This window comes from Staurois parvus, unplaced genomic scaffold, assembly GCF_062004578.1.
Source record: "Staurois parvus isolate SC_StPar_1 unplaced genomic scaffold, SC_StPar_1.0 ptg000380l, whole genome shotgun sequence".
Lineage (NCBI taxonomy): Eukaryota > Metazoa > Chordata > Amphibia > Anura > Ranidae > Staurois > Staurois parvus.
The window spans coordinates 2,817,545-2,842,404 of record NW_028318176.1 but is presented as its reverse complement, the minus strand read 5'-3'; the positions used below and the strand labels follow the sequence as shown (position 1 = coordinate 2,842,404).

Below are 24,860 nucleotides of genomic sequence, written 5' to 3'. Positions count from 1 at the left end.
TGTAATGCACTTTTGGCTGCATGGGCAGCAGAAAAGAATCAAGGGCCGTTCCCAGTCATTGGTTGTGATCAGAAGCTGGTAGGATGGGCTGCTGATCATGTGACCACTGTGACAGCCAATCTACTGCTTTTCTCAGTTTCTTCTGAAGGACAGGGGAGATCAGACTACACTACAGGAGGGATTCATGGACCAATGGCACGGCCCCCTCACGTAGCAATGTAAGGCAGACAAATTTGTGAACTTTGTAATCTTTAATTTTCTGATGAAGTGTTTTTCACATTCTAAATATCAAAGTCACAGAACACGTGAAGGTCGGGTTCTTCCGTGTGTGAGATCTCCGAGGAACAATTCATATAGAAGATATCGCCTGGACTGGGGACACTAAAACACTTCGAGGGTTGTGTGGGTTCTCTGATGCCTGGAAACACTGGACTTATCTATAAAACATTTCCCACACTCAGGACAAGAATAGGGCTTCTCCCCTGTGTGACATCTCTGATGTACGTCCAGTGAAAGTTTATGACGAAAACATTTCCCGCACTCAGGACAGGAATGCGGCTTCTCTCCCGTGTGCAATCTCTGATGTCTGGAAAGGTTGGACTTCTGTGAAAAACCTTTCCTGCATTCTGGGCAGAAATACGGCTTTTCGCCTGTGTGAAGTTTTCGATGTCTGGCGAGGTCTGATTTCCTTGGATAACATTTCCCGCACTCAGGGCAGGAATATAGGTTCTCTCCTGTGTGGCACCTCTGATGTACAGTAAGATAGGCCTCCTGTGAAAAGCATTTCCCGCACTCAGGGCAGGGATACGGCTTCTCGTGACTTTTTTGATGCATGAAAAGGTCTGATTGCCGTGGATAACATTTCCCGCACTCAGGACAGGAATACGGCTTCTCACCAGTGTGGCACATCTGATGAACTGAAAGATGGCACTTCTGTGAAAAACATTTCCTGCACTCAGAACAGGAATATGGCTTCTCCCCCGTGTGAGATCTCTGATGTTTGTAGAGATGGGATTTCTGTGAAAAACATTTCTCGCACTCAGGACAGGAGTAAGGCTTTTCCCCCGTGTGAGATCTCTGATGTATGACGAGTGCTGATTTCCACAGGAAACTATTTCCACACTCAGGGCAGGAATACGGCTTCTCTCCTGTGTGACTCTTTTGATGTCTGACAAGTTCTGATTTCCATGAATAACATTTCCCGCACTCAGGACAGAAAAATTTCTCCTCCCCCTGAATCCCGGCCCCATCCCCCACTGTACGAGGGTGCTCAGAGTCAGAGAGATTCCATGGTCTCTCCACACTGGGAAGTCCACCATCCCTAGTGGAGCTCATTGTCTTTTCTCCGGCACAATCTCCTGGGATGTCCTCATCTTCCATTTTACAACCTGGAGATAAAGTGAGACGATCCTTTGAGGGTTTCTCCATGGCGGGTCCTGGAAAAATAGAAAAACATCATCAATAGATAGGAGAGGGTTAGTTCACTTCCATCAAGATTCCATCTGGATCAGGGAGATAGGAGGGAGCAGATGTTCTCTGTGGATGTCCCAACCAGCTGGGACTCCTCCCCTCTTCAAAGAGCCTTTGGTCCTCCCAGATCACTTCTACATTTACATCGCCTTGTCAAATGAACAGGAACCAATGGGGGCTGGGAGGGGGGGGGGGCGGTAACAGAGAAGAGATAAGAGAAGAATATATTCTGGTCACCTGTGCTGATCTCTGTAGGAGTGTCCTCCTCTATGAATGTCCTCCTCATTCCAGCCTCCTCTGTATATTGCTGATCATCCCTCACATACGTCTCTTCTTCTGCTTTCACCTCAACTTTTATGTCTATCAGATCTTCACCCTAAACCAAAGATAGAAAATAAAATCTTGTAAAGTCTATAGATCTCCATGATCTCTCTCCATTTTGTAAATGCTCCATCCCACCTACTTGATTATGGTGAGGGATGGTGTGACCTTCCTGTGTGGAATCCCGGGAATACAGAAGACGGGGACATCTCTCTGGTGGGTTCCCATGACTGGATCCATCTGTAGGAAACACACACACTGACTGAATTCATTGTTTCTATGTGTTTATCAGATGATGGGGGATCTAGGTGGAGCCTCCGTACTGCTCTCTCCTTTCCAATAAAGTCTCCTCTTACCCGGTGATGTGAGGGGTGGCTGATTGTCCATCATGAAGTCCTTGTAGCGATCCTTGTGTCCTTTCTGGTGGTCCTCCACCATGACGTCCTTGTAGAGGTCCTTGTGTCCTTCTAAATACTCCCACTCCTCCATGGAGAAATAGACAGTGACACCCTGACACCTTATAGGAACCTGACACACACAATGATACAGTCACCATCCAGACATATCCCTTGTCTGTTATTGGAGAATGTCCCAGAATTCCCGGCACTGCTCACCTCTCCTGTCAGCAGCTCCATCATCTTCTGGGTGACTTCTAGAATCTTCTGCATGTTGTGTCTCTTAGGGTTTAGGGAGTCACATGGAGGCACTGTGATGGTCATATGGTCACCTGACTTCAGAAGAGGAAATCTCTGTATTGAGGAACCAATAGGAACATCATGTTAGACTCCCAGAATCCTCCTCACCTCTCCGGTCCGGTCTGTGTGATGTCATGTGAAATCCCAGAATCCTCCTCACCTCTCCGATCAGATCTGTGTTTTATTAATAGAGATAAGAGTGATGTCATGTGACCTCTCAGAATCCTCCTCACCTCTCCGGTCAGGTCTGTGTTTTATTAATAGAGATAAGAGTGATGTCATGTGACCTCCCAGAATACTCCTCACCTCTCCAGTCAGGTCTGTGTGATGTCATGTGACCTCCCAGAATCCTCCTCACCTTTCCGGTCAGCAGGTAGATGATCTCCAGGGTGAGGTTTAGCATCCTCTCAGTCATGTGACTCCGGTCCTCCTCCATCCTCAGTAATGTGGTCATGTGATCTATGCAGCTTTCCCTATAGACGGATATCAGAGAATTATCAGGAGGAGAATTGACCGGAATGAGAGAACACACTTAGTCTGCAGTGCTTGGAGTTTGCTGGTTTTGTTGGCCCTAAGGAGTCCAACACAGCTTATAATATAGCTTGAGTGTAGATACAATGAATATGTTCTAGACATGCGCTGTTCAGGAGATATTCACAAGTTCTACAGCTGGCACATGCTCAATGTGCACTGAATGTGCCTTCAATCCAGAGTGCAGTGCGACAATCACGACTTCTGTGCACATGTGCGGGAGTGACATCATTGTGGCGTAGACATTCAAACATCCAGAGCCTGCAAACCTGGAAGGAAAGATGGAAGGCTGGGTGAAGATGGAAGCCCTGGCAGCAGTGGCGGGGTGCCGCTGGAGGGATCCGTTTCACAGGTAAGTCTATTATAATGTGTTTGAATGCGGTTCATACTAGCACATTATGCCATTAACTTGCAGTGGGGCCAGTACTTTCTTTTAAGCGTTTGCCACCATTTTAATGAAAAAGCTGTTCACAAATGACGAGAAAAGGAGACTGTACCAAACAAATTCTTTTCCTCAGTTTTTATAAAGGAAAAGGAGGGGTATAACAACCACGATTGTATTGTTAGTAACGCGTCACGGAATGTACCCTTGTGGTACCAATATACAAAAAAGGACAGAGATGCATACCTGCAAACTACAGGCCAGTCAGTCTAACATCAATAGTATGTAAACTATTAGAAGGGATGATAGAAGGGACTATGTTCAAGAATGCCATTACTGGAAAGGTTCATGTGCTTAATGCAGAGCCACAAGCTCCTAGTACTGAGATTGTGTTATAGGAGCCTGTCCTTAATGCTTTAACATATTGTCCCCATAAAGGATGATGAGGGGAAGTTGGTTACAAATGCCAAGGAAAAGGCAACTGTACTAAATTAATTATTCTCCTCAAATTTTACAAAGGAAAAGGAGTGGTATAACAACCACGATTGTATTGAACTTCATCCATCGGCTCATGCCCCGCAGCTATTACCTCTTTTTATCACTTGACTCTTTCTTTTAGATTGTAAGCTCTCAGGGTCCTCCAAACCGAATAGCATTGTAACTGTACTTTCTCCCTTTATATTGTAAAGCCGGCGCTATATAAATCCTGTGTAATAATTATATATTTACTCTCAGACATATTTTCATATATGGGAGTAGTAGTGTCTGCTGGCGATAACAGGACACAACGGGGGAGAATTACTGGGTGTAAATTGAAAATACAAACTTATTACCTCCTCTGTTGCCACTTCAAGCAATGTCTCCTCTCACCCCTGACATCACTTCCTGTCTGTAGCTGACATCACTTCCTGTCCACCATAGAGACTTCCTGTCTGGGTAGAAGTGAGATGACCACCTTGTTGAGCTCAGAGGAATTGCAGCCCGGGAAATGTCTCGTAGTGTGAACCCGGCCTAAGGCTGTCCATACATTATACAATTTTCTCCAGATTTTTGGTTTAAATTTACCAAAAACCATATAATAGGAGATCAAAACTAACAACACTTTCAGATGTATCCAATTAGGCAGGCCCTTGCACTACACAGTTGAAGGTAAATCTAAAGGAAATTGGGCAGAAATTGGACAGGAAATTGTATAATGTATCCCAGCTTTATATATGGAGTCATCTCCACTCCCACCAAGGGGGAGAGAGATATGTTACTGCGTAGTCTATATGGCAAGTTCAGTGAGATGTTCTCACTAGCCATGTTCTTCCCACTGGCCCAATAATGGTGGTGACCCTTTTTTCCACATCTTTCATCAATCTCTACAAGACATCCTGATACCCTCATTGTAGTATGATATGCAATATGACAAGATATATAAAGTAACCTCTTACCCCTATATTACCCCCACCTAAATTATGACATTTGTGACACTGCAAGGCCCCACAACTATGTGGATCTAGGTAGTGAAGGCAGAAACGATACAGGAATCACATTATGACTTAATGCGAAGCTCCAGAGTATTTGTTATGAGTGGAGAAAGCTGTTTTAGAGCCTTCTCATGGTTTAGTAACCTCGAATCGGGACTTGGGGTTGGAAGGTTCCAAGTGTCTTGGGTGGGACAGAAGCTTCAATCCTGTGTCTGGGTTTTCCTAAGTTCTGCAGGTTGGGTGTGTGACTAGGTGCACAGGATCGCTATAAGCCAGATCTGAGGACAGCTCGGGGCAGTTGCTGCCGTTTGAAGACAGAATCCTCCTGACAGAGCTGGGAGTTCCTGCTGGAGACTGCATTCCTTGTGAGGGGGATTGCTTGCCCAATAACTAGAAAGTCGAGACAGCTGTGCGGGACTGGGAGGCCGAGAAAGCTGATATGGGTAGCGGGTCCAGGGGGCTGAGGGGAATCTGGAAGGCTCTAGAGGTAGCAAACTCAAGAGGCTGGAAAACCCCATCAGGAGGCCAGGAGAGAGCCTGAATAGTCAGTGGTCTGGGAGACCAAAGAAAGCTGAGGTGCTGCTGCTGTTTTACTGTAGGTGGAAAATCCTGTGCGTGGGAATCTTTGTTGGAACTTGAAGGGAAATGTACAGTATGTCTTTTAGATCTGTTATTTTGTTTCCCCCCCCCACTCCATTCTATATTTTGTACTCCATATTGATTAACTGTTTTATATTATACCCAGAATGAGTTAATGAAAATATGCTGTGTCAGTTATGTGTTACAGAACTGTACTCACAATATTCTTCTATTTCTTATCTTAGTTTAGCCTTGGTAGAGGCAGGGATAGTATCCAATTATTTTTTTGTACTAACAGCACCTGTTTCTGTTATGATATAATTAAAAGTCAAATACTTCTGTCCCATGGGAAAATAACTGTTGGATACTTGTAATTGATTTCAAGGCCTGAGAAAAATCATGTTCACAGCCTTGACAAGTATCTAGCAAGATTCTATTGTATGTAGTAGATACGTTTTTTAAAACAATGTAGAAACTTTCCTTATTCCTGGGAAAGTGAAACTCGCTTCTCATCACTTTTCAGAATTTACGTCAATGCTTGCATTATTTGTATTCAGCCAATCAATTACTGACAACGCAGCTTTTTGATACTCTGTGCCCCCCACCTTTCTTTTTTCTGTTATATTAATTTTCTTCCCGTTAATAAACTGAGAGATTGATTTCACCTATCACTGTGTGCATGTGTCTGTTGCTTCTGAGGTGAACTCAATCCTCTGGACGCGTCCGTATCTTCAACAGACTGATAAAGACAGATAGCCAGGGGCTAGCGACAACCTTTCAGAACTGTTATTTTGCTTTTCATTTAAACAAAAGTGGGCTGCTGTGTCCTCAAAACACAGTTTGAACTGACGTGGACTCACCACTACTGAGGTAACCAGCCCCCATATCACATATTTTACATCTATTATGGCTCATTACCAGAAGGATTGGCCGTCGATCGGTCATCATAGAGACCACAGCATTGTGTACACCACCTACTGGAAGGGTGGACAGATCTCCTACAGTGAATGGGTGACTCCTGAGACCTGATGCATTTATAAAAAAAAAACACATTTGTTGCACATTCTGGACAAAGGGATTCCATCTCCAAGGACTCAAGACAAAAAGCAAACCTTCCTCAGTGTATGGCAATGGTTGAGAAGATAGTTACCACAATCATAACCAAGTAGTCCAGTGGACAAATTGGGCTTTCCACTGGGAACAATAATACAGGGCCGAGCTAAAAGTAACATCAACCCTCATATTGACACACAGTAATGTACTCAGCAACCGCTGCTGGACTGCTTGGCTATGATTGTGGTAACTATCTTCCCAACCAATGCCATACATATGCTGTCTATGAGGCCAATGTGGTTGTTCAACTAGACATTGATGTCTTCTTTGTGACCACATGATAAAAAGGAACATCTGGTCCAAGGGTACAAAATCTCACCTCATATACATTACACAAGCAGTAATGTGCTCAGTCTCCACTACAGGACTGCGTGGCTATGGTTGTGGTAACTATCTTCCCAACCATTGCCGCACCTATGCTGTCTATGATATCAACATGGTTGTTCAACCGGACAGCAACATCTTCTTTTTGACCACATGTAAAAAGGAACATCTTAAGAAAGACCTACTCCAACCAGGAGGTGAGATGGGTAGGAGAGACCTGCTCCAACCAGGAGGTGAGATGGGTAGGAGAGACCTGCTCCAACCAGGAGATGAGATGGGTAGGAGAGACCTGCTCCAACCAGGAGATGAGATGGGTAGGGGAGACCTGCTCCAACCAGGAGGGGAGATGGGTAGGAGAGACCTGCTCCAACCAGGAGGGGAGATGGGTAGGAGAGACCTGCTCCAACCAGGAGATGAGATGGGTAGGAAAGACCTGCTCCAACCAGGAGATGAGATGGGTAGGAAAGACCTGCTCCAACCAGGAGATGAGATGGGTAAGAAAGACCTGCTCCAACCAGGAGATAAGATATGTAGGAGAGACCTGCTCCAACCAGGAGGTGAGGTGGGTATAAAGGAATTATTTTGAAATGTTGGGAGGGAGACACTAAGACAGGAGGCCAAATGGGAATGGTCTCTGTGTGGAAGCGGTGGGGTTGGTTACTTGCAATATCTGCTAGGAGGAATGGGGGGGTTGGCAGTGGTGTCCCTTGAATGGGGAGGGACTTAATATTTTATTTGCAGGTGGTGGTGCTGGGAAGCCTTTTTATGAGTTCATGCCCTACTCTGTTCCAACAAGGAGATGGTGCGGAGGAGGAATTACGGGTGGAAAGATAGATGGGTCTATGGACTGATGGACTTATCATTGGAGTATACTACAGATGTCCTGAGGTCTATGAGAAGGGGGAGAGTCGGCTGTTCCAACAAGGTGATGGTGCGGAGGAGGAATTACTGGAGGAATGATAGATGGGTCTATGGACTGATGGACTTATCATTGGAGTACACTACAGACGTCCTGAGGTCTATGAGAAGGGGGAGAGTCGGCTGTTCCAACAAGGACAAGCTGGGAACACCAAACTACTAAGACACAAGATGGAGACTAAAACCTATAGGATGGGCCGTACTTGTAGTGCAAGGAAATGGAGAAAAGAGAAGGGAAAAGAAGACAAGAATGACCTTGTGGTTGGAGGTGGTGATGGTGCAGAGGAGGAATTACGGGAGGAATGATAGATGGGTCTATAGACTGATGGACTTATCATTGGAGTAAACTACAGAAACGTCCTAAGGTCTATGAGAAGGGGGAGAGTCGGCTGTTCCAACAAGGTGATGGTGCGGAGGAGGAATTACGGGAGGAATGATAGATGGGTCTATGGACTGATGGACTTATCATTGGAGTATGCTACAGACGGCCTGAGATTTGGAATGGTGAGCAGATGATTTTTTAGTCCATACCACAAAGAAACAGGACAAAGATGAAAACCTTTATGACTTTTATTTTTTTTTTTAAAAGAATAAAAGAAAATCGTAATACAAACCTGAAGACACACCGATCAAATCTACTAAAAACCGTATATATATATATCGTTGGATGTATTATCAGGTAACTATGAAATGTTACATCAGAAAATGTTGTATTTACCACTTTCAACCAGCTGGTGGCGTTTTTCGCGCAAACGCAGGTGCCTGTTCAGGAGGGCAGTACTACTGCCTCACAAAGACTGTCAGATGTACCATGTAGTCTGATCTCCCCTGTTAATCCATAAGGAATATGTAGCTCTTCTATTACCAGAATTGTGTTCTTTCTGCTTAGCAGGGGTGATCAGACTACACTGCTGGAGGGACTCAACCGGCACTTACAGGACTTGTGAACATTTCCCGCACTTAGGCCTGTAATGTAGCTTTTCCCCCATGAGTGCTGTGATGTTTAGCAAGATCTGATTTACGTACAAAACATTTCCCACACTCAGGGCAGGCATGCGGCTTCTCACCAGTGTGGCATATCTTATGTATGGAAAGATTGGACTTGTTGGAAAAACATTTCCCGCACTCAGAGCAACAAAACGGCTTCTCACCCGTGTGGCATCTCCGATGTATAGAAAGGTAGGACCTCTGTGAATAACTTTTCCCGCACTCATGGCAGGAATACGGCTTCTCCCCCGTGTGCAATCTCTGATGCGTAGTGAGGTCTGTTTTACGCAGGAAACATTTCCCACACTCAGGGCAGGAATAAGGTTTCTCCCCCGTGTGAGTTCGTTGATGTGTGACAAGTTCTAGTTTCCGAGAATAACATTTCCCGCACTCAGAGCAGGAATACGGCTTCTCGCCTGTGTGAGACCGCTGATGTACAGAAAGATAGGACTTCTGCGAGAAACATTTCCCACACTCAGGGCAGGTATATGGTTTCTCCCCCGTGTGCAACCTCTGGTGAATGACAAGTTGTGATTTCTGTGAATAACATTTCCCGCACTCAGAGCAGGAATACGGCTTCTCTCCCGTGTGAGATCTTAGATGGACAGAAAGGTAGGACTTTTGGGAAAAACATTTCCCGCACTGAGGGCAGGGATGCGGTTTCTCCCCCGTGTGAGTCGTCTGATGTCTGACAAGTTCTGATTTCAATGGAAAACTCTGCCCACACTCGGCACAGGAAAACGGCATCTTGCCGGTATGAAATACCTGGTGTCGGACAAGTTGGGATTGCCACAGAAAACTTTCCCCGCACTCGGTACAGGAATACGGCTTCTCCCCCGAGTGACACCTCAGATGCATGACAAGTTGCGATTTCCGTGCGTAACATTTCTCGCACTCGGGGCAGGAAAACGGCCTCTCTCCCGTGTGAGAAATTTGGTGCCTCTCTAAATTTGACTTGGTGACAAAACCTTTCCCGCACTCGGGGCAGGAGAACGGCTTCTCGCCTGTGTGAGACCTCTGATGGACGACAAGTTGTGGTTTCGTCGGGAAAAACTGTCCGCACTCCGAACAGGAATACGGAAGCTGGCCCGAGTGAGATCGCATATGGATGCGAAGACTGGACTTGAAACGAAAGTTTTTCCCGCAGTCAGTACAGGGATAGGACTGTTCACTGGAGTGGGATCTCATATGGACGTGAAGGTTCGAATTGAAACGGAAATGTTTCCCACACTGAGTGCAGGAATACGGCCTCTCACCCGAGTGGCACCTTAGATGAACGCGAAGGCCGGACTGAAAGTGAAAACATTTCCCACACTGTGGACAGCAAAACCTCTTCTCTGTTTGAAGGCCGGCCCGGTACTGCACAGTCTGAGGTTCCTCAGGATACGAGGAATACGATAATCCATCTACACTGGATGGCAGTGGTTGGGTGTTTCTGGTGAAGAAGTCTTCTCCTGGACTATACTGTGTGATGTCCTCTACTTTACAGTCTGGAGACAAAGTGAGACAATCCTTGGAGGTTTTCTTGATGTGCTGACCATGTACTGAAAGAAAATAAAACAAAGATTACGTCTAGACACAAGTGGATTGGTCCAACTAAACCAAGACTCAGTCCACATCAGGCACTTGGATTTGAAGATGGAGGACTGCTGCATATGACAGGCTTCCACCCGCAAGTGAAAACTCAAGCCAAGTCTCAGCTGCGCCCTGGTGCCTGGAACACCCAAGCCAACCGGCAGCTGCGCCCTTGTGCCTGCAGCACCCCAGCCAAGCCTCAGCTGCACCTTTGTGCCTGCAGCACCCCAGCCAAGTCTCAGCTGCGCCCTTGTGCCTGCAGCACCCCAGCCAAGTCTCAGCTGCACCCTTATGCCTGCGGCACCCTAGCCAAGCCTCAGCCACACAAGTCTCAACTGCGCCCTTGTGCCTGGAGCACCCAAGCCAACCGGCAGCTGCGCCCTATGCCTGCGGCACCCCAGCCAAGTTTCAGCTGTGTCCTTGTGCCTGCGGCACTCCAATCAAGTCTCAGCTTCACCCTTGTGCCTGCGGCACCCCAGCCAAGCCTCAGCTGCGCCCTTGTGCCTGCGGCACCCCAGCCAAGCCTCAGCTGCGCCCTTGTGCCTGCGGCACCCCAGTCAAGCCTCAGCTGCGCCCTTGTGCCTGCGGCGCCTCAGCTGCGCCCTTGTGCCTGCGGCACCCCAGCCAAGCCTCAGCTGCGCCCTTGTGCCTGCGGCACCCCAGACAAGCCTCAGCTGCGCCCTTCTGCTTGGAGCACCCATGCCAAGCCTCAGCTGTGCCCTTGTGCCTGGAGCACCCAAGCCCAGCCTCAGCTGCGCCCTTGTACCTGGAGCACCCAAGCCAAATCTCACCTGCACCCGCAGCCAGGTTTCAGCTGCACCCACAGCAAAGTCTTCACTACACCTGCAGTCAAGATTCAGCTGTATCTGCAGTCTCAGGCCTCCACTACACCACTTCTGCATCCACAGCCTGAAACCTCTGTTGCACCTCCTCTGCACTCTGCTGCACCTTCTCTGCACCCGCTACCTAAAGCCTCCACTGTGCCTCTACTGTTCCTGCAGCCTCAAGTCTGTGCTGGTGTTCCTCTGCACACAAACCTCCCCTCTTTTTATTCAGCTACAGCTACGTGTGTCAAACTGGTGGCCCTCCAGCTGTTGCCAAGCTACAAGTCCCATGAGGCATTGCAAGGCTCGCAGTTACAAGCATGACTCCCAAAGGCAGAGGCATGATGGGACTTGTAGTTTCGCAACAGCTAGAGGGCTTCCAGTTTGACACCCCTGAGCTACACTGTGCCACCTGCCTCTCTTTGCTTCCCAAGACCCTTGTATGTGACTGATATTTTAAGAGTCTCTTTGAATTAAAAAAAATTATATGATATTATTGTTCTATTTTTGAAAAATGAAGCAGAGCATGTGAACCGTGAAACCTAGTTCTAGAGTACCATCTAGTGGTCAATTCATTTATTGATTATACACACTAATTGTTAATAATCTGAACCAGCAATATAAAGTAGGTAAAAGGTGGGTTGATGGGATAGAAGCACTGTGAATCGTGCTGAAGTAGGAAGGAGGGAGACTCTGTGACCGGGGGGATAAGGTGGGTTTCAGCAAAAACAAAATGAGCATGGGGCAAGGTGGGTGGCAGAAAGACTCTTTAACCCAAAGGACAAGGTGAGTTGGAGGGAATTGAAGTAAGCTAGGGGGTGAGGTGGCAGGTAGGCATTCTGATGGATTAGCAAGATTGGTGGAAGGGAGGTGTTGGGATGGGAGTGTAAAACAGCCAGGAAAGGATATGATGCGAGTGGGAAAGACCTGCTCCAACCAGGAGATGAGATGGGTAGGAAAGACCTGCTCCAACCAGGAGATGGGATGGGTAGGAAAGACCTGCTCCAACCAGGAGATGAGATGGGTAAGAAAGACCTGCTCCAACCAGGAGGTGAGATGGGTAAGAAAGACCTGCTCCAACCAGGAGGTGAGATGGGTAGGAAAGACCTGCTCCAACCAGGAGGTGAGATGGGTAGGAAAGACCTGCTCCAACCAGGAGGTGAGATGGGTAGGAAAGACCTGCTCCAACCAGGAGGTGAGATGGGTAGGAAAGACCTGCTCCAACCAGGAGGGGAGATGGGTAGGGGAGACCTGCTCCAACCAGGAGGGGAGATGGGTAGGAGAGACCTGCTCCAACCAGGAGATGAGATGGGAAGGAAAGACCTGCTCCAATCAGGAGATGAGATGGATAGGAAAGACCTGCTCCAACCAGGAGGTGAGCTGGGTAAGAGAGACCTGCTCCAACCAGGAGATGAGATGGGTAGGAGAGACCTGCTCCAACCAGGAGATGAGATGGGTAGGAAAGACCTGCTCCAACCAGGAGATGAGATGGGTAAGAAAGACCTGCTCCAACCAGGACATAAGATATGTAGGAGACACCTGCTCCAACCAGGAGGTGAGGTGGGTATAAAGGAATTATTTTGAAATGTTGGGAGGGAGACACTGTAAGACAGGAGGCCAAATGGGAAGGAAATGCTGTGGGCCAGGTGGATTGTAGATGCTATGATCGGGGATGGGGAGGATGAATTAAACGGGATGGGATGCACTGTGACTAGGGGACCAGGTATACAAGATGGCACTATGACTGGAGGAAGGGGGTAATTGAACAGGAAAGGATATGTTGAGGAGGAGATAAGGTGGGTGGTGGGGAGCAGCTGTAAGTTGGGGTAACAGGTGGATGGAAGGGAGGTGCAGTGAGTAAGGGGCAATGTGCCACATGGGTCTGGGGGGGATTGGTGAGTCTCTGTGTGGAAGCGGTGAGGTTGGTTAATTGCAATATCAGCTAGGAGGAATGGGGGGGTTGGCAGTGGTGTCCCTTGAATGGGGAGGGACTTAATATTTTATTTGCAGGTGGTAGTGCTGGGAAGCCTTTTTATGAGTTCATGCCCTACTCTGGACCAATCATTGAGGAGTATGGACAAAAGACCATATTTAGTGATCATGACCCACCTGTGCTGATCTCTGTTGGGGTCTCCTCCTCTTTAAATGTCCCCGTTATTCCATCCTCCTCCATAGACTGCTGATCATCCCTCACATACGCCTCTTCTTCTTCTGATTTCACCTCAACTTTTATATCTATCAGATCTTCACCCTAAACCAAGAGAAGGAGAGAAAATATCATCTGTAAAATATAAGATTAATGATGTAAGACCACATAGACAAATATCATCTTATAGGGTCCACACATCAACTCTACAAGCTTTCAGAATGTTCTAGATGATCCATCCCACAAACCTGATGATGGTGGGGGATGGTGTGATCTTCCTGTGTGGAATCCCAGGAATACAGAGGATGGGGACATCTCTCTGGTGGGTTCCTGTAGCTGGACGACTCCTCCATGGTGTCCTGGTACAGATCTTTGTGTCCTTCTGGAATCTCTGACTCCTCCATCACCCCATCCTCCTCCTCTTTTATCTCTTCTTTAACCTCAACTTTAGACTCTGTCAGGTTTCCACTCTAAATATATAATAAAATGACATCAATGGTAACAATGCAGATAATGTACAGATCCTAATGATACTATCAGTGATTGTTCCTCATCTATCTGATGATGGTGAGAGATGGTGTGACCTTCCTGTGTGGAATCCCAGGAATACAGAGGATGGGGACATCTCTCTGGTGGGTTCCCATGACTGGATCCATCTACCTGATGATGGTGAGGGATGGTGTGACCTACCTGTGTGGAATCCCAGGAATACAGAGTACGGGGACATCTCTCTGGTGGGTTCCCATGACTGGATCCATCTACCTGATGATGGTGAGGGATGGTGTGACCTACCTGTGTGGAATCCCAGGAATACAGAGGACGGGGACATCTCTCTGGTGGGGATAAGTAGCTGGATAACTCCACCATGGTGTCCTGGGTCAGATCTTTATGTCCCGTTGCAAACTCTGCCTTGTTCAACGCATCGTCCTCATTTACTTCCTCTTTTATTTCTTCTTTAACAACAACGTTCTTAATATACAATAAACATTCAATGGATTATAACAATGCAGATAATATACAGATCCTAATCATTATATCAGTGATTGTTTTTCATCTACCTGATGATGGTGAGGGATGGTGTGACCTTCCTCTGTGGAATCCCGGGAATACAGAATATGGGGACTTCTCTCTGGTGGGTTCCCATGACTGGATCCACCTACCTGATGATGGTGAGGGATGGTGTGACCTTCCTGTGTGGAATCCCGGGAATACAGAGGACGGGGACATCTCTCTGGTGGGTTCCCATGACTGGATCCATCAACCTGATGATGGTGAGGGATGGTGTGACCTTCCTGTATGGAATCCTGGGAATACAAAGGACGGGGACATCTCTCTGGCGGGTCCCCATGACTGGATCCATCTGTAGGAAACACACACACTGACTGAATCCATTGTTTCTATGGGTTTATCAGATGATGGGGGATCTAGGTGGAGCCTCTGTACTGCTCTCTCCTTTCCAATAAAGTCTCCTCTTACCCGGTGATGTGAGGAGCGGCTGATTGTCCATCATGAAGTCCTTGTAGAGATCCTTGTGTCCTTTCTGGTGGTCCTCCATCATGAGGTCCTTGTGTCCTTTCTGGTGGTCCTCCATCATGACGTCCTTGTAGAGGTCCTTGTGTCCTTCTAAATACTCCCACTCCTCCATGGCGAAATAGACAGTGACATCCTGACACCTTATAGGAACCTGACACACACAATGATACAGTCACCATCCAATGTTTCATTTTATTAGCAATAAATATAGACTAATTTTGCTTGTTTGGAGGTTCATCAAACGGCCGAACTAAATGGGTTTTCAGCTGAGTTGAACCTCCAGCTGCAGCATGTGTGACAGCTACCTGCTCAGGCTGGTTGTTAGGGAGCTGGCTGCCGCCAGCATGCTGATAGTAGTTATGTCTCTCCAACTTCCCCGTTCAGTTGTCAGTCGGGGATTCCCAGATCAGGCCAACATCTGACCCTGCAGCTTTGCAGGCAACGAAAAGAGGAGATTATGTTTGCCCTCCCACCTCCACAACAACACCAGTCCACATGCCCTCAACTTGGAAAGGGTACCTTGCTGGGGGGGATCCTCCTGACTATTCACCTTGTCCTCATGTTGATGAGATCAAGGGCCTCTTCCCTACAACCCTGATCCTGTGGATGTTGGGGACTTATTAGAGGTACCCCATTGGGTTATCAGGAAGTTATTTTTTCCCAGCAGGAGCAAATTGGATCGTGCTTTGCTGGGTTTTTTGCCTTCCTCTGGATCAACTGTGAGTGTAGGATTAGAACTTTATTCTATGGTTGAACTGGATGGACTATTGTCTTTTTTCAGCCAGACTAACTATGTAACCCCATAGTCATTCATATGGGAGAGGTAGCTGGGAGCCCTTTAATTTTAGAATTTTGGGGGCCCACACAGATTTTTGTGATCATGTGTGGGGTCCCCCTTGGGATCCACGCTAGAACTTCTTCATGGATGTGGGTTTGATAGGTATTTTTAGGGGGAACCCCATGCCATTTTTTTGGTGAGGTCCCTCTAACATCTATACCAGACCCTCATATAATCTCATCTAGGATGGAGGAAGGGAATCCACGGCTTTTTATCTCACTTACAAACAGGAGGAGGAGGCTGGGAACTGTAATTTTCTGGTAATTTAAGCAATTCGTGTAAGAATCCCTTTGCTTATTAGCCTAGAAAATGGCCATTACTGATTTTTAGCATTCGGCTCCTATTGACTTCAATGGGGTTTCGGATTCAGTTCTGGGCTTTGGTAATGTTTGATGAGCCCGCCTCAAACCGAACTCAGGAATATTCGTCTCATCAATATTTGACACTAAAAGGCCTATCGGAGCATCGTTTCTAGTTGGAGCTTCTATGGACAGTCCCGTAAAATTGTCTTCTAATTTTATACCTTTCTGGCCATTAAGCACGTCACATTCAAGGCTGTTGGAAATGAGGAACTTCATAAAGAAGAAGGTGGGACACAATGACAGGTTCTTGGGTGTAAATATAAGATAAGATCTTATTACCTCCTCTGGAACCAGCTTCCACAATGCCGTCCCTCTACTTCGGCCCGACTCACCTCTGACCTGGAACTTCATATTTATAGGTGACATCACTTCCTGTCTTCCATAGAGATTTCATGTCTTGGCACAAGTGAGATCCCACCTGGTGGAGCTCAGTGGAACTGCAGCCCTGTTGTGTGTGTGGACTCTATATTGGGTGATTAGACTTGGTGGCGGGGAGCCATTTTTTTACATCAGTCCAAACTGTGGCTTAACAGCTTTCTGGCCCACTTTCACTAAAAGGAAAAGGATATGAAAGCAAAAGTTCAAACAAGGTTGCCTAGGCAAGGGGTCTCACTCTTCTTGGACTTCCAGAATTCCTCCAGTTCCCTGGACTCTCTAGTTGCCTCAGTTCTGAAGACTCGCTCAGCTGTCCCGACCCTCCCATTCCTGCTGGTAGGGAATCTCTCCAACATGGAATCTCATCTCCAAAAGTTCAAACAAGGTTGCCTAGGCAAGGAGTCTCACTCTTCTTGGACTTCCAGAATCCTTCCAGTCCCCTGGACTCTAGTTGCCTCAGTTCTGAAGACTCGCTCAGCTGTCCCGACTCTCCCATTCCTGCTGGTAGGGAATCTCTCCAGCATGGAGTCTCATCTCCAAAAGTTCAAACAAGGTTGCCTAGGCAAGGGGTCTCACTCTTCTTGGACTTCCAGAATCCCTCCAGTCCCCTGGACTCTCTAGTTGCCTCAGATCTGAAGACTCGCTCAGCTGTCCCGACTCTCCCAGTCTTGCTGGTAGGGAATCTCTCCAACATGGAATCTCATCTCCAAAAGTTCAAACAAGGTTGCCTAGGCAAGGGGTTTTCTCTAGGAAACCGATAACTGAAAAATGCAGAGTCACTGCTCTTATTGACATTAGTTCCCCCAGCGCTCTTATTGATATTGGTCCCCCCAGCGCTCTTATTGATATTGGTCCCCCCAGCGCTCTTATTGACATTGGTCCCCCAGCGCTCTTATTGATATTGGTCCCCCCAGCGCTCTTATTGACATTGGTCCCCCAGCGCTCTTATTGACATTGGTCCCCCAGAACTCTTATTGATATTGGTCCCCCCAGCACTCTTATTGACATTGGTCCCCCCAGCGCTCTTATTGACATTGGTCCCCCCAGCGCTCTTATTGACATTGGTCCCCCAGCACTCCTATTGATATTGGTCCCCCCAACGCTCTTATTGACATTGGTCCCCCAGCACTCTTATTGACATTGGTCCCCCAGCTCTCTGGCTCTTTCAGCCTTAGATACAGCACCTCACTGCAAAGGCCCACTCCTTGCCTCTAGATAGGGTTCTCCTAGCTCCTCGGGCCCTCTCATTTAAAAGACTTACAGAATCCCTCCAGTCCGATGGACTTGCTAGTGGCCTCAGTCCTGCAGACTAGCTCTGCTGTCCTGACTCTCCCAGTCTTGCGGGTAAGGGATCTCTCCAACATGGAGTCTCATCTCACAAGTGGATCACCTCTTCTGGCTGGAGCACACCTCTATCTCCACAGCCTAAGCTACGGTCAGCTCCTGCTTATGACGAGTGTGTACACCTGGACACACATCCAACCTACAGGTCTCCAGGAAGATCTGAACACAGGTTTGAAGGCTTCATCCCAGCCATGACACTTTGGAGCCTTCAAGCTAAAGACCCTGATCCCAGATTACAAAATCCAAACAACACTGAAAGCCTGACTTCACTCAGATACAATACTACAGAGCTTTGCAATTTACTTTTATGTGAAGTCTATGTGTTCCTTGCCTATCCTCACACAGTGGCAGGGCCTAGCACTGTCACAAAATATAAATGGTTGAGGTGATTGGAGTCATATTAGTGCATTTGCAGCAACACAGTAAAGTACTGTTTATATCACTTCTCGGCCTTTTGGCTAAGATCAAGTGTAGTATCTGTTCTTATCAGTTTAATATCTGATACGTTCTCGATCTGGGGACCATATATTAAGTGGATTTTTAGAACAGGTTGATGGAAGAAGAGCTTTCTCTGTCCACTCCATGCATTGACCTGGTATTGCAGTACCTCCAGGACCAGAATAAAAACAATACTATCTATGATACAGACAAGAAGAAAGTAGATCCTAAAAAATAAACTCTTAGTCCATAGAGATGGTGTCATTTCTGCCATCACCAAGGGGAATCTAAATACAGATTTTATTTATGGTGGTATTTTATTTTTACGATGGTGTGCACCCCACCCCAGTAATAGTTTTGTCCTCTTTATGTTCTACAACAGTGGTCTCCAAACTGTGGCCTGCAGGCCAGATATGGCCCTTTGTGTGCCTAGCACTCCATCCATTGACATCAATGATGGGGCACATTCCATTGACTGGCACCAATGACGGAGCACCATTCCTCCCATTGACACAAATGATGGGGCGCTATTCCTTCAATTAAAACCAATGATGCGACATTGTTTACTTCCACTGATGCTGGGGAAATTTCTACTCTGGCTGACCATAGTCTAGGCCCCTTAAAGCCTGAAGGACAGTAAACTGGCATCAATGATGGGGCACATTCCATCTTTGACACCAATGATGGAGCACCATTCCTACTGATACCAATGATGGGGTACCATTCATCCTACTATCAATGATGGGGCACCATTCCTCCCACTGACACCAATGATGGGGCCTTATTCCTCCCACCGACACCAACGATGGGGCACTATTCCTCCCACTGACATCCATGGAGCACTATTCCTCCCACTGACACCAATGATGGGGCACCATTCCTGCCACTGACATCAATGATGGGGCACATTCTATCTTTGACACCAATGATGGAGCACCATTCCTACTGATACCAATGATGGGGCACCGTTCATCCTACTATCAACGATGGGGCACTATTCCTCCCACTGACACCAATGATGGAGCACCATTTCTCCCACTGACATCAATGATGGGGCACCACTGCTCCCACTGACATCCATGGAGCACTATTCCTCCCACTGACACCAATGATGCGTCACCATTCCTGCCACTGACATCAATGATGGGGCATCATTCCTCCCACTGATACATTGGGTCACTATTCCTCCAATTAAAACCAATGATGGGACATTGTTTACTTCCACTGACGCAGGGGCATTTTCTACTTCCACTGGCCATAGTCTGGGCCCCCTAAAACCTGAAGAACAGTAAACTGACACTTTGTTTAGAAAGTTTTGAGATCCCTGCTCTACATGGACAATTTCATGTTGGTGACTCCAATGAAAAAGCGGGCATCCAAGAGGCGCTGGAACTTTGGTAAGAGTTTAAACAAGGTAGTGAGAGGGCATAAAACATTTGAAGAACCCACTGGCTCAGGTTAGGCTGCTCACAACAGAAAGAGCTAACCTCCAGTGGGTACTCTAGCAGGCTACCAGAAGAAGACATGCAATTTAATTTTGGTGTCATACTCACCTTTCCTGGGATCCAGCACTAGGTCTCCAGTACAAGGTTTTACCCAGAGAACTGGTACAGCAACCAATCAGCAGGCAGCTCTCCCAACTTGTGCCTCGACTAGTCAGGAAACAGCTCTCCAGACTGGTGCTGCCTCAATTTGCAACATGTGGCTTGGCGTTAGAGGAATATGTCGCAATTCCCGAGTGCATTGCATAATCCACCAAAACATGGTCAGCAAAGAGACATCCCAAGAGAAACCCATGGAGAAAAGCTTGGAGTCCACGCACTGCTCATCAGGACCTCACCTGTGTGAAGGTCTTTATTGTTTTTATTGTCCCAATCAATCTGTAAGGTTTCCCACCAAAACTTGGTCAGCATAGAGACAACCGCACAGAAACCTATAGAGAAAGGCTTGAAGTCCATGTTCTGTTCATCATGACATCACCTGTGTGGAAGTCTTTATTGTCCCAAACAATCTGTAAGGTGACACCACTACAATTTTCCACCAAAACTTGCCATTGGGACCTCACTTGTGTGGAGGAACTTCCAATTCTATGCATTTCCACTAACATGGTCAGCACAGAGACATCCTAAGAGAAAACCATGGAGAAGGGCTTTAAGTTCATGTTCTTCCCATGAGGACCTCACTTGTGTGGAGGAACTTCTCATCTTGAGAGTGATCCTCACAAACAATACCTAAGGGGACACAGCTACATATTTCCACCAAAACTTGGTTAGCATAGAGTTATCCCAACAGAAACCCACAGAGAAAGGCTTGGAGTCCATTTTCTGCTCATCATGAACTCACCTGTGTTGAGGTCTTTATTGTCCCAATCAATCTGTAAGGTGATACCACTACACTTTACTACCAAAACTTGGTCCGCATAGAGACAACCGAACAGAAACCTATAGAAAAAGGCTTGAAGTCCATGTTCTGCTCATCATGACCTCACCTGTGTGGAGGAACCTCTCCTCTCGGAATCTGTAATTGTACCAATCAATCTGTAAGAGGTCACATCTATGCATTTCCACTAAAACATGGTCAGCACAAAGACATCCCAAGAGAAACCCATGGAGAAGGGCTTTGAGTTCATGTTCTTGCCATGAGGACCTCACTTGTGTGGAGGAACTTCTCATCTTGAAAGTGATCCTCACAAACAATACCTAAGGGGGCACAGCTACACATTTCCACCAAAAGTTGGTTACCATAGAGTTATCCCAAAAGAAACCCATGGAGAAAGGCTTGAAGTCCATGTTCTGCTCATCATGACCTCACCTGTGTGGAGGAACTTCTCCTCAGAATCTGTAATTGTACCAATCAATTTGTAAGGGGTCACTTCTATGCATTTCCACTAAAACATGGTCAGCACAGAGACATCCTAAGAGAAAACCATGGAGAAGGGCTTTAAGTTCATGTTCTTCCCATGAGGACCTCACTTGTGTGGAATAACTTCTCATCTTGAGAGTGATCCTCACAAACAAAACCTAAGGGGACACAGCTACATATTTCCACCAAAACTTGGTTAGCATAGAGTTATCCCAACAGAAACCCACAGAGAAAGGCTTGGAGTCCATGTTCTGCTCATTATGAACTCACCTTTGTTGAGGTCTTTATTGTCCCAATCAATCTGTAAGGTGATACCACTACACTTTACTACCAAAACTTGGTCCGCATAGAGACAACCAAACAGAAACCTGAAGAAAAAGGCTTGAAGTCCATGTTCTGCTCATCATGACCTCACCTGTGCAGAGGAACCTCTCCTCTCGGAATCTGTAATTGTACCAATCAATCTATAAGGTGACACATGTACACATTTCCTCCACAACTTGGTCAGCATAGAGACAACCCAACAGAAACCCAGAGAGAAAGACTTGTGAATAAAAAAACCCTGGAGACTGGGAGAATCATTTATTAGTTTATTGTGACAAAGGTACAATCGGCTGTTTATTCAGATATCTATGTACACTCAGCTATTAGGAAGATGTCAATGAGTAATGGCTCCATCCTGAGAGATCCACATACTGCACCCAATAAACAGTCCCCCTCACATTGAGTGAGGGAACATCGACAAGTGTTGCTTTGTAGAACACTTCCATACCTTCATCCAGCAGTGGTGACCTTTCCGAAGCCTAAAATGATTGGAAGGTTACATCTTCTGAAGTATTTCCTGCAAAGGCTGAGGAACTTCATGAGGTTAAAGCTTGTTGTTTGAGTTTGTTTCGGGAGAAATGGGTTTCGTTTTTGCGGCCACGGAGAATTAATCATTATATATTATATATATATGCAACATCTATAGTTTGAACCTGAATAGAAAGGGGTCTACTGTGCTAAGGGAAATATTCCTGGGGTTAGGTGGGTAGATAAAATGGGTTGAAGGGAAGGTCTTTGAGGGTAATAGAGTAGATAAGGGGATAAAATATTGGAACACGGTCCATAGAAAAGATGGAGGTGCCTTTCTCTATGATAGATGTGATCTGAAAAGTGAGCAGGAAAGATGGTCTTCCTTTCTCTTACTTTTGAAGCTTCTGCTGAAGAGCAGGGGAGATCAGATTGCACAGCTGAAGCAACTCACTCCGCATGACTTTTGAATAACATTTCCCGCACTCAGGACTGTAATGCGGCTCCTCTCCCATGCGTGCTGTGATGTTTGGCAAGATCTGATTTACGTACAAAACTTTTCCCGCACTCAGGGCAGGAATGTGGCTTCTCACCGGTGTGGCATATCTGATGTACTGTAAGATTCGACTTGTCTGCGAAACATTTCCCGCAATCAGAGCAGGAATAAGGCTTCTCACCTGTGTGGCTTCTCCGATGTATAGAAAGATAAGACCTCTGCGAATAAGATTTACCACAGTCCGGACAGGAAAACGGCTTCTCCCCCGTGTGAGTCCTCTGATGTGCAGTGAGATCGGGTTTACGTTGAAAACGTTTCCCGCACTCAGGACAGGCATACGGCTTCTCCCCCGTGTGAGATCTTTGATGCGCAACAAGCTCTGATTTCCAAGGAAAACATTTCCCGCACAAGGGGCAGGCATGCGGCTTCTCACCCCTGTGGTCTTTTTGATGGACCGAAAGACTGGACTTCCGTGCAAAACATTTTCCGCACTCGGGACAGGAGTATGGCCTCTCGCCTGTGTGAGTCCTCTGATGTGTGTTAAGTTCTGACTTCCGAGAATAACATTTCCCGCACTCAGCGCAGGAATACGGCTTCTCGCCCGTGTGAGATCTTTGATGTACAGAAAGGTAGGACTTCCGTGAAAAACATTTCCCACACTGAGGACAGGAATATGGCTTCTGCCCCGTGTGGCATATCTGATGTCTGACAAGTTCTGATTTCATTGGATAACACTGACCGCAGTCGGGACAGGAAAACGGCATCTTGCCGGTATGGAATACCTGGTGTCTGAAAAGTTGGGATTGCCACAAAAAACTTTCCCCGCACTCGGTACAAGAATATGGCTTCTCCCCCGAGTGACATCTCAGATGCATGACAAGTTGCGATTTGCGTGCGTAACATTTCTCGCACTCGGGGCAGGAAAACGGCCTCTCCCCTGTGTGGGAAATTTGGTGCCTCTCTAAATTTGACTTGGTGACAAAACCTTTCCCGCACTCAGGACAGGAGAACGGCTTCTCGCCTGTGTGAGACCTCTGATGGATGACCAGTTGTGGTTTCGTCGGGAAAAACTGTCCGCACTCCGAACAGGAATACGGAAGCTGCCCCGAGTGACACCTCAAATGGACACGAAGACTGGACTTGAAACGAAACTGTTTCCCACATTCAGTACAGGGATAGGACTGCTCACTGGAGTGGGATCTCAAATGGACGTGGAGACTGGAATTAAAACGAAAACGTTTCCCACACTGAGTGCAGGAATACGGCCTCTCACCCGAGTGGCACCTTAGATGAACACGAAGGCCGGATTTAAAGTGAAAACGTTTCCCGCACTCAGGACAGGAATACCTTTTCTCTGCTTGAAGGACGGCACCGTCCTTCACAGTCTGAGGTTCCTCAGAGTGAGAGGAATACGATGGTCCATCTAGACTGGGTGGCACTGGTTGGGCGTTTCTTGTAAAGAAGTCTTCTCCTGGACTATACTGTGTGATGTCCTCATCTTCCACTTTACAGTCTGCAGACAAAGTGAGACAATCCTCGGAGGTTTTCTTGATGTGTCGTCCATCTACTAAAAACATATAGTAGTTATTTTGTACTCATCGTATAAATTCATTTTTTGGAGTCCATTGAGGGACACAGGAAGTCTTAGATTGCAGGGTTTACGGCCATCTATGGGAATACTGGCCAGGAGAACCTCTCCTACTGCCAGCATGCCTCCATTAGCAGCAAAGCAGTACCAAGAGCAGCCTTTCTTAACCTTTTCAACACAGAGGAACCCTTGAAATAATTTTCCGGTCTCAGGGATCCCCTGCCAAAACAGTTCTATATCTACAACTCATGATACATTGGTGTGATGGTCAGCGGGAGGAACGTTCCTCACACTTGTGGTTATTGGGCAGAATTGCCCCCTTATAGATGGCTAAAACGACCACCGGCGTCAGTGGAAACTTATCTGAGGGGCAGAAATTGCTCCAGGAACCCCTAGCAACCTCTGGAGGACCCTAGGGTTCCCACATTTGTAGGAATTGGGAAGAATTACCCCCCTTACAGATGGCTAAATAAATCAATGGTGTCAGTGGGAACTTATCTGAGAGGCATAAATTGCTCATTGATCAAGGGACCCCTATCAACACCTGATGGACCCTAGGGTTCCATGGAAACCTGGTTGAGGAAGGATGCTCCTTACATTTGTGGGCATTGGGAAGAATTACCCCCCTTACAGATGGCTAAAAAAAAAAAAAATCAATGGTGTCAGTGGGAACTTATCTGAGAGACAGAAATTGCTCATTGATCAAGGAACCCTATCAGCCTTTGAAGGACCCTAGGGTTCCATGGAAACCTGGTTGAGGAAGAATGCTCCTTACATTTGTGGGCATTGGGAAGAATTACCCCCCTTACAGATGGCTAAAATAAAATCAGTGGTGTCAGTGGGAACTTATCTGAGAGGCAGAAATTGCTCATTGATCAAGGAACCCCTATCAACC

General features: G+C 46.8%; 3 protein-coding genes and 1 non-coding gene across 10 annotated transcripts in view; 1 reads left to right on the top strand and 3 right to left on the bottom strand.

Annotated features, from left to right (window-relative positions):
• Positions 1–232: 232 nt before the first annotated feature.
• On the bottom strand, positions 233–4,479 carry LOC149456034 (uncharacterized). 2 transcript variants are annotated; one of them, XM_089685598.1, is made up of 7 exons: positions 4,233–4,291; positions 2,845–2,959; positions 2,406–2,540; positions 2,148–2,319; positions 1,934–2,031; positions 1,708–1,846; positions 233–1,436 (listed from the first exon to the last, which is right to left on the bottom strand). In XM_089685598.1, exons 2-7 carry the CDS (start codon positions 2,938–2,940, stop codon positions 382–384), a joined length of 1,695 nt encoding a protein of 564 aa, XP_089541724.1. In that variant the 5' UTR covers positions 2,941–2,959; positions 4,233–4,291; the 3' UTR covers positions 233–381. The 2 variants fall into 2 exon arrangements, with proteins under 2 accessions (XP_089541724.1, XP_089541725.1); XM_089685599.1 differs by having other exon boundaries at positions 233–1,388; positions 2,845–4,479.
• A 3,880-nt stretch (positions 4,480–8,359) lies between these two features.
• On the bottom strand, positions 8,360–16,429 carry LOC149456033 (uncharacterized). The gene is made up of 7 exons (XM_089685548.1): positions 16,350–16,429; positions 14,814–15,021; positions 14,396–14,697; positions 14,130–14,306; positions 13,586–13,807; positions 13,301–13,442; positions 8,360–10,336 (listed from the first exon to the last, which is right to left on the bottom strand). Exons 1-7 carry the CDS (start codon positions 16,419–16,421, stop codon positions 8,766–8,768), a joined length of 2,694 nt encoding a protein of 897 aa, XP_089541674.1. The 5' UTR covers positions 16,422–16,429; the 3' UTR covers positions 8,360–8,765.
• A 1,798-nt stretch (positions 16,430–18,227) lies between these two features.
• On the top strand, positions 18,228–18,418 carry LOC149456032 (U2 spliceosomal RNA). Its single transcript, XR_016313994.1, has one exon. It is a non-coding gene; the product is annotated as a U2 spliceosomal RNA (small nuclear RNA).
• Positions 18,419–21,664: 3,246 nt separating this feature from the next.
• LOC149456026 (uncharacterized) overlaps positions 21,665–24,860 on the bottom strand; it is a 106,168-nt gene continuing 102,972 nt past the window's right edge. For 5 of the 6 annotated variants that reach the window (XM_089685558.1, XM_089685557.1, XM_089685554.1 and 2 more), the window contains one exon: positions 21,665–23,944. In XM_089685558.1, the coding sequence (XP_089541684.1) occupies positions 22,368–23,944 (1,577 nt within the window). In that variant the 3' untranslated portion in view covers positions 21,665–22,367. The remainder of the gene's footprint in view (positions 23,945–24,860) is intronic. The other variant, XM_089685555.1, reaches the window with a different exon arrangement.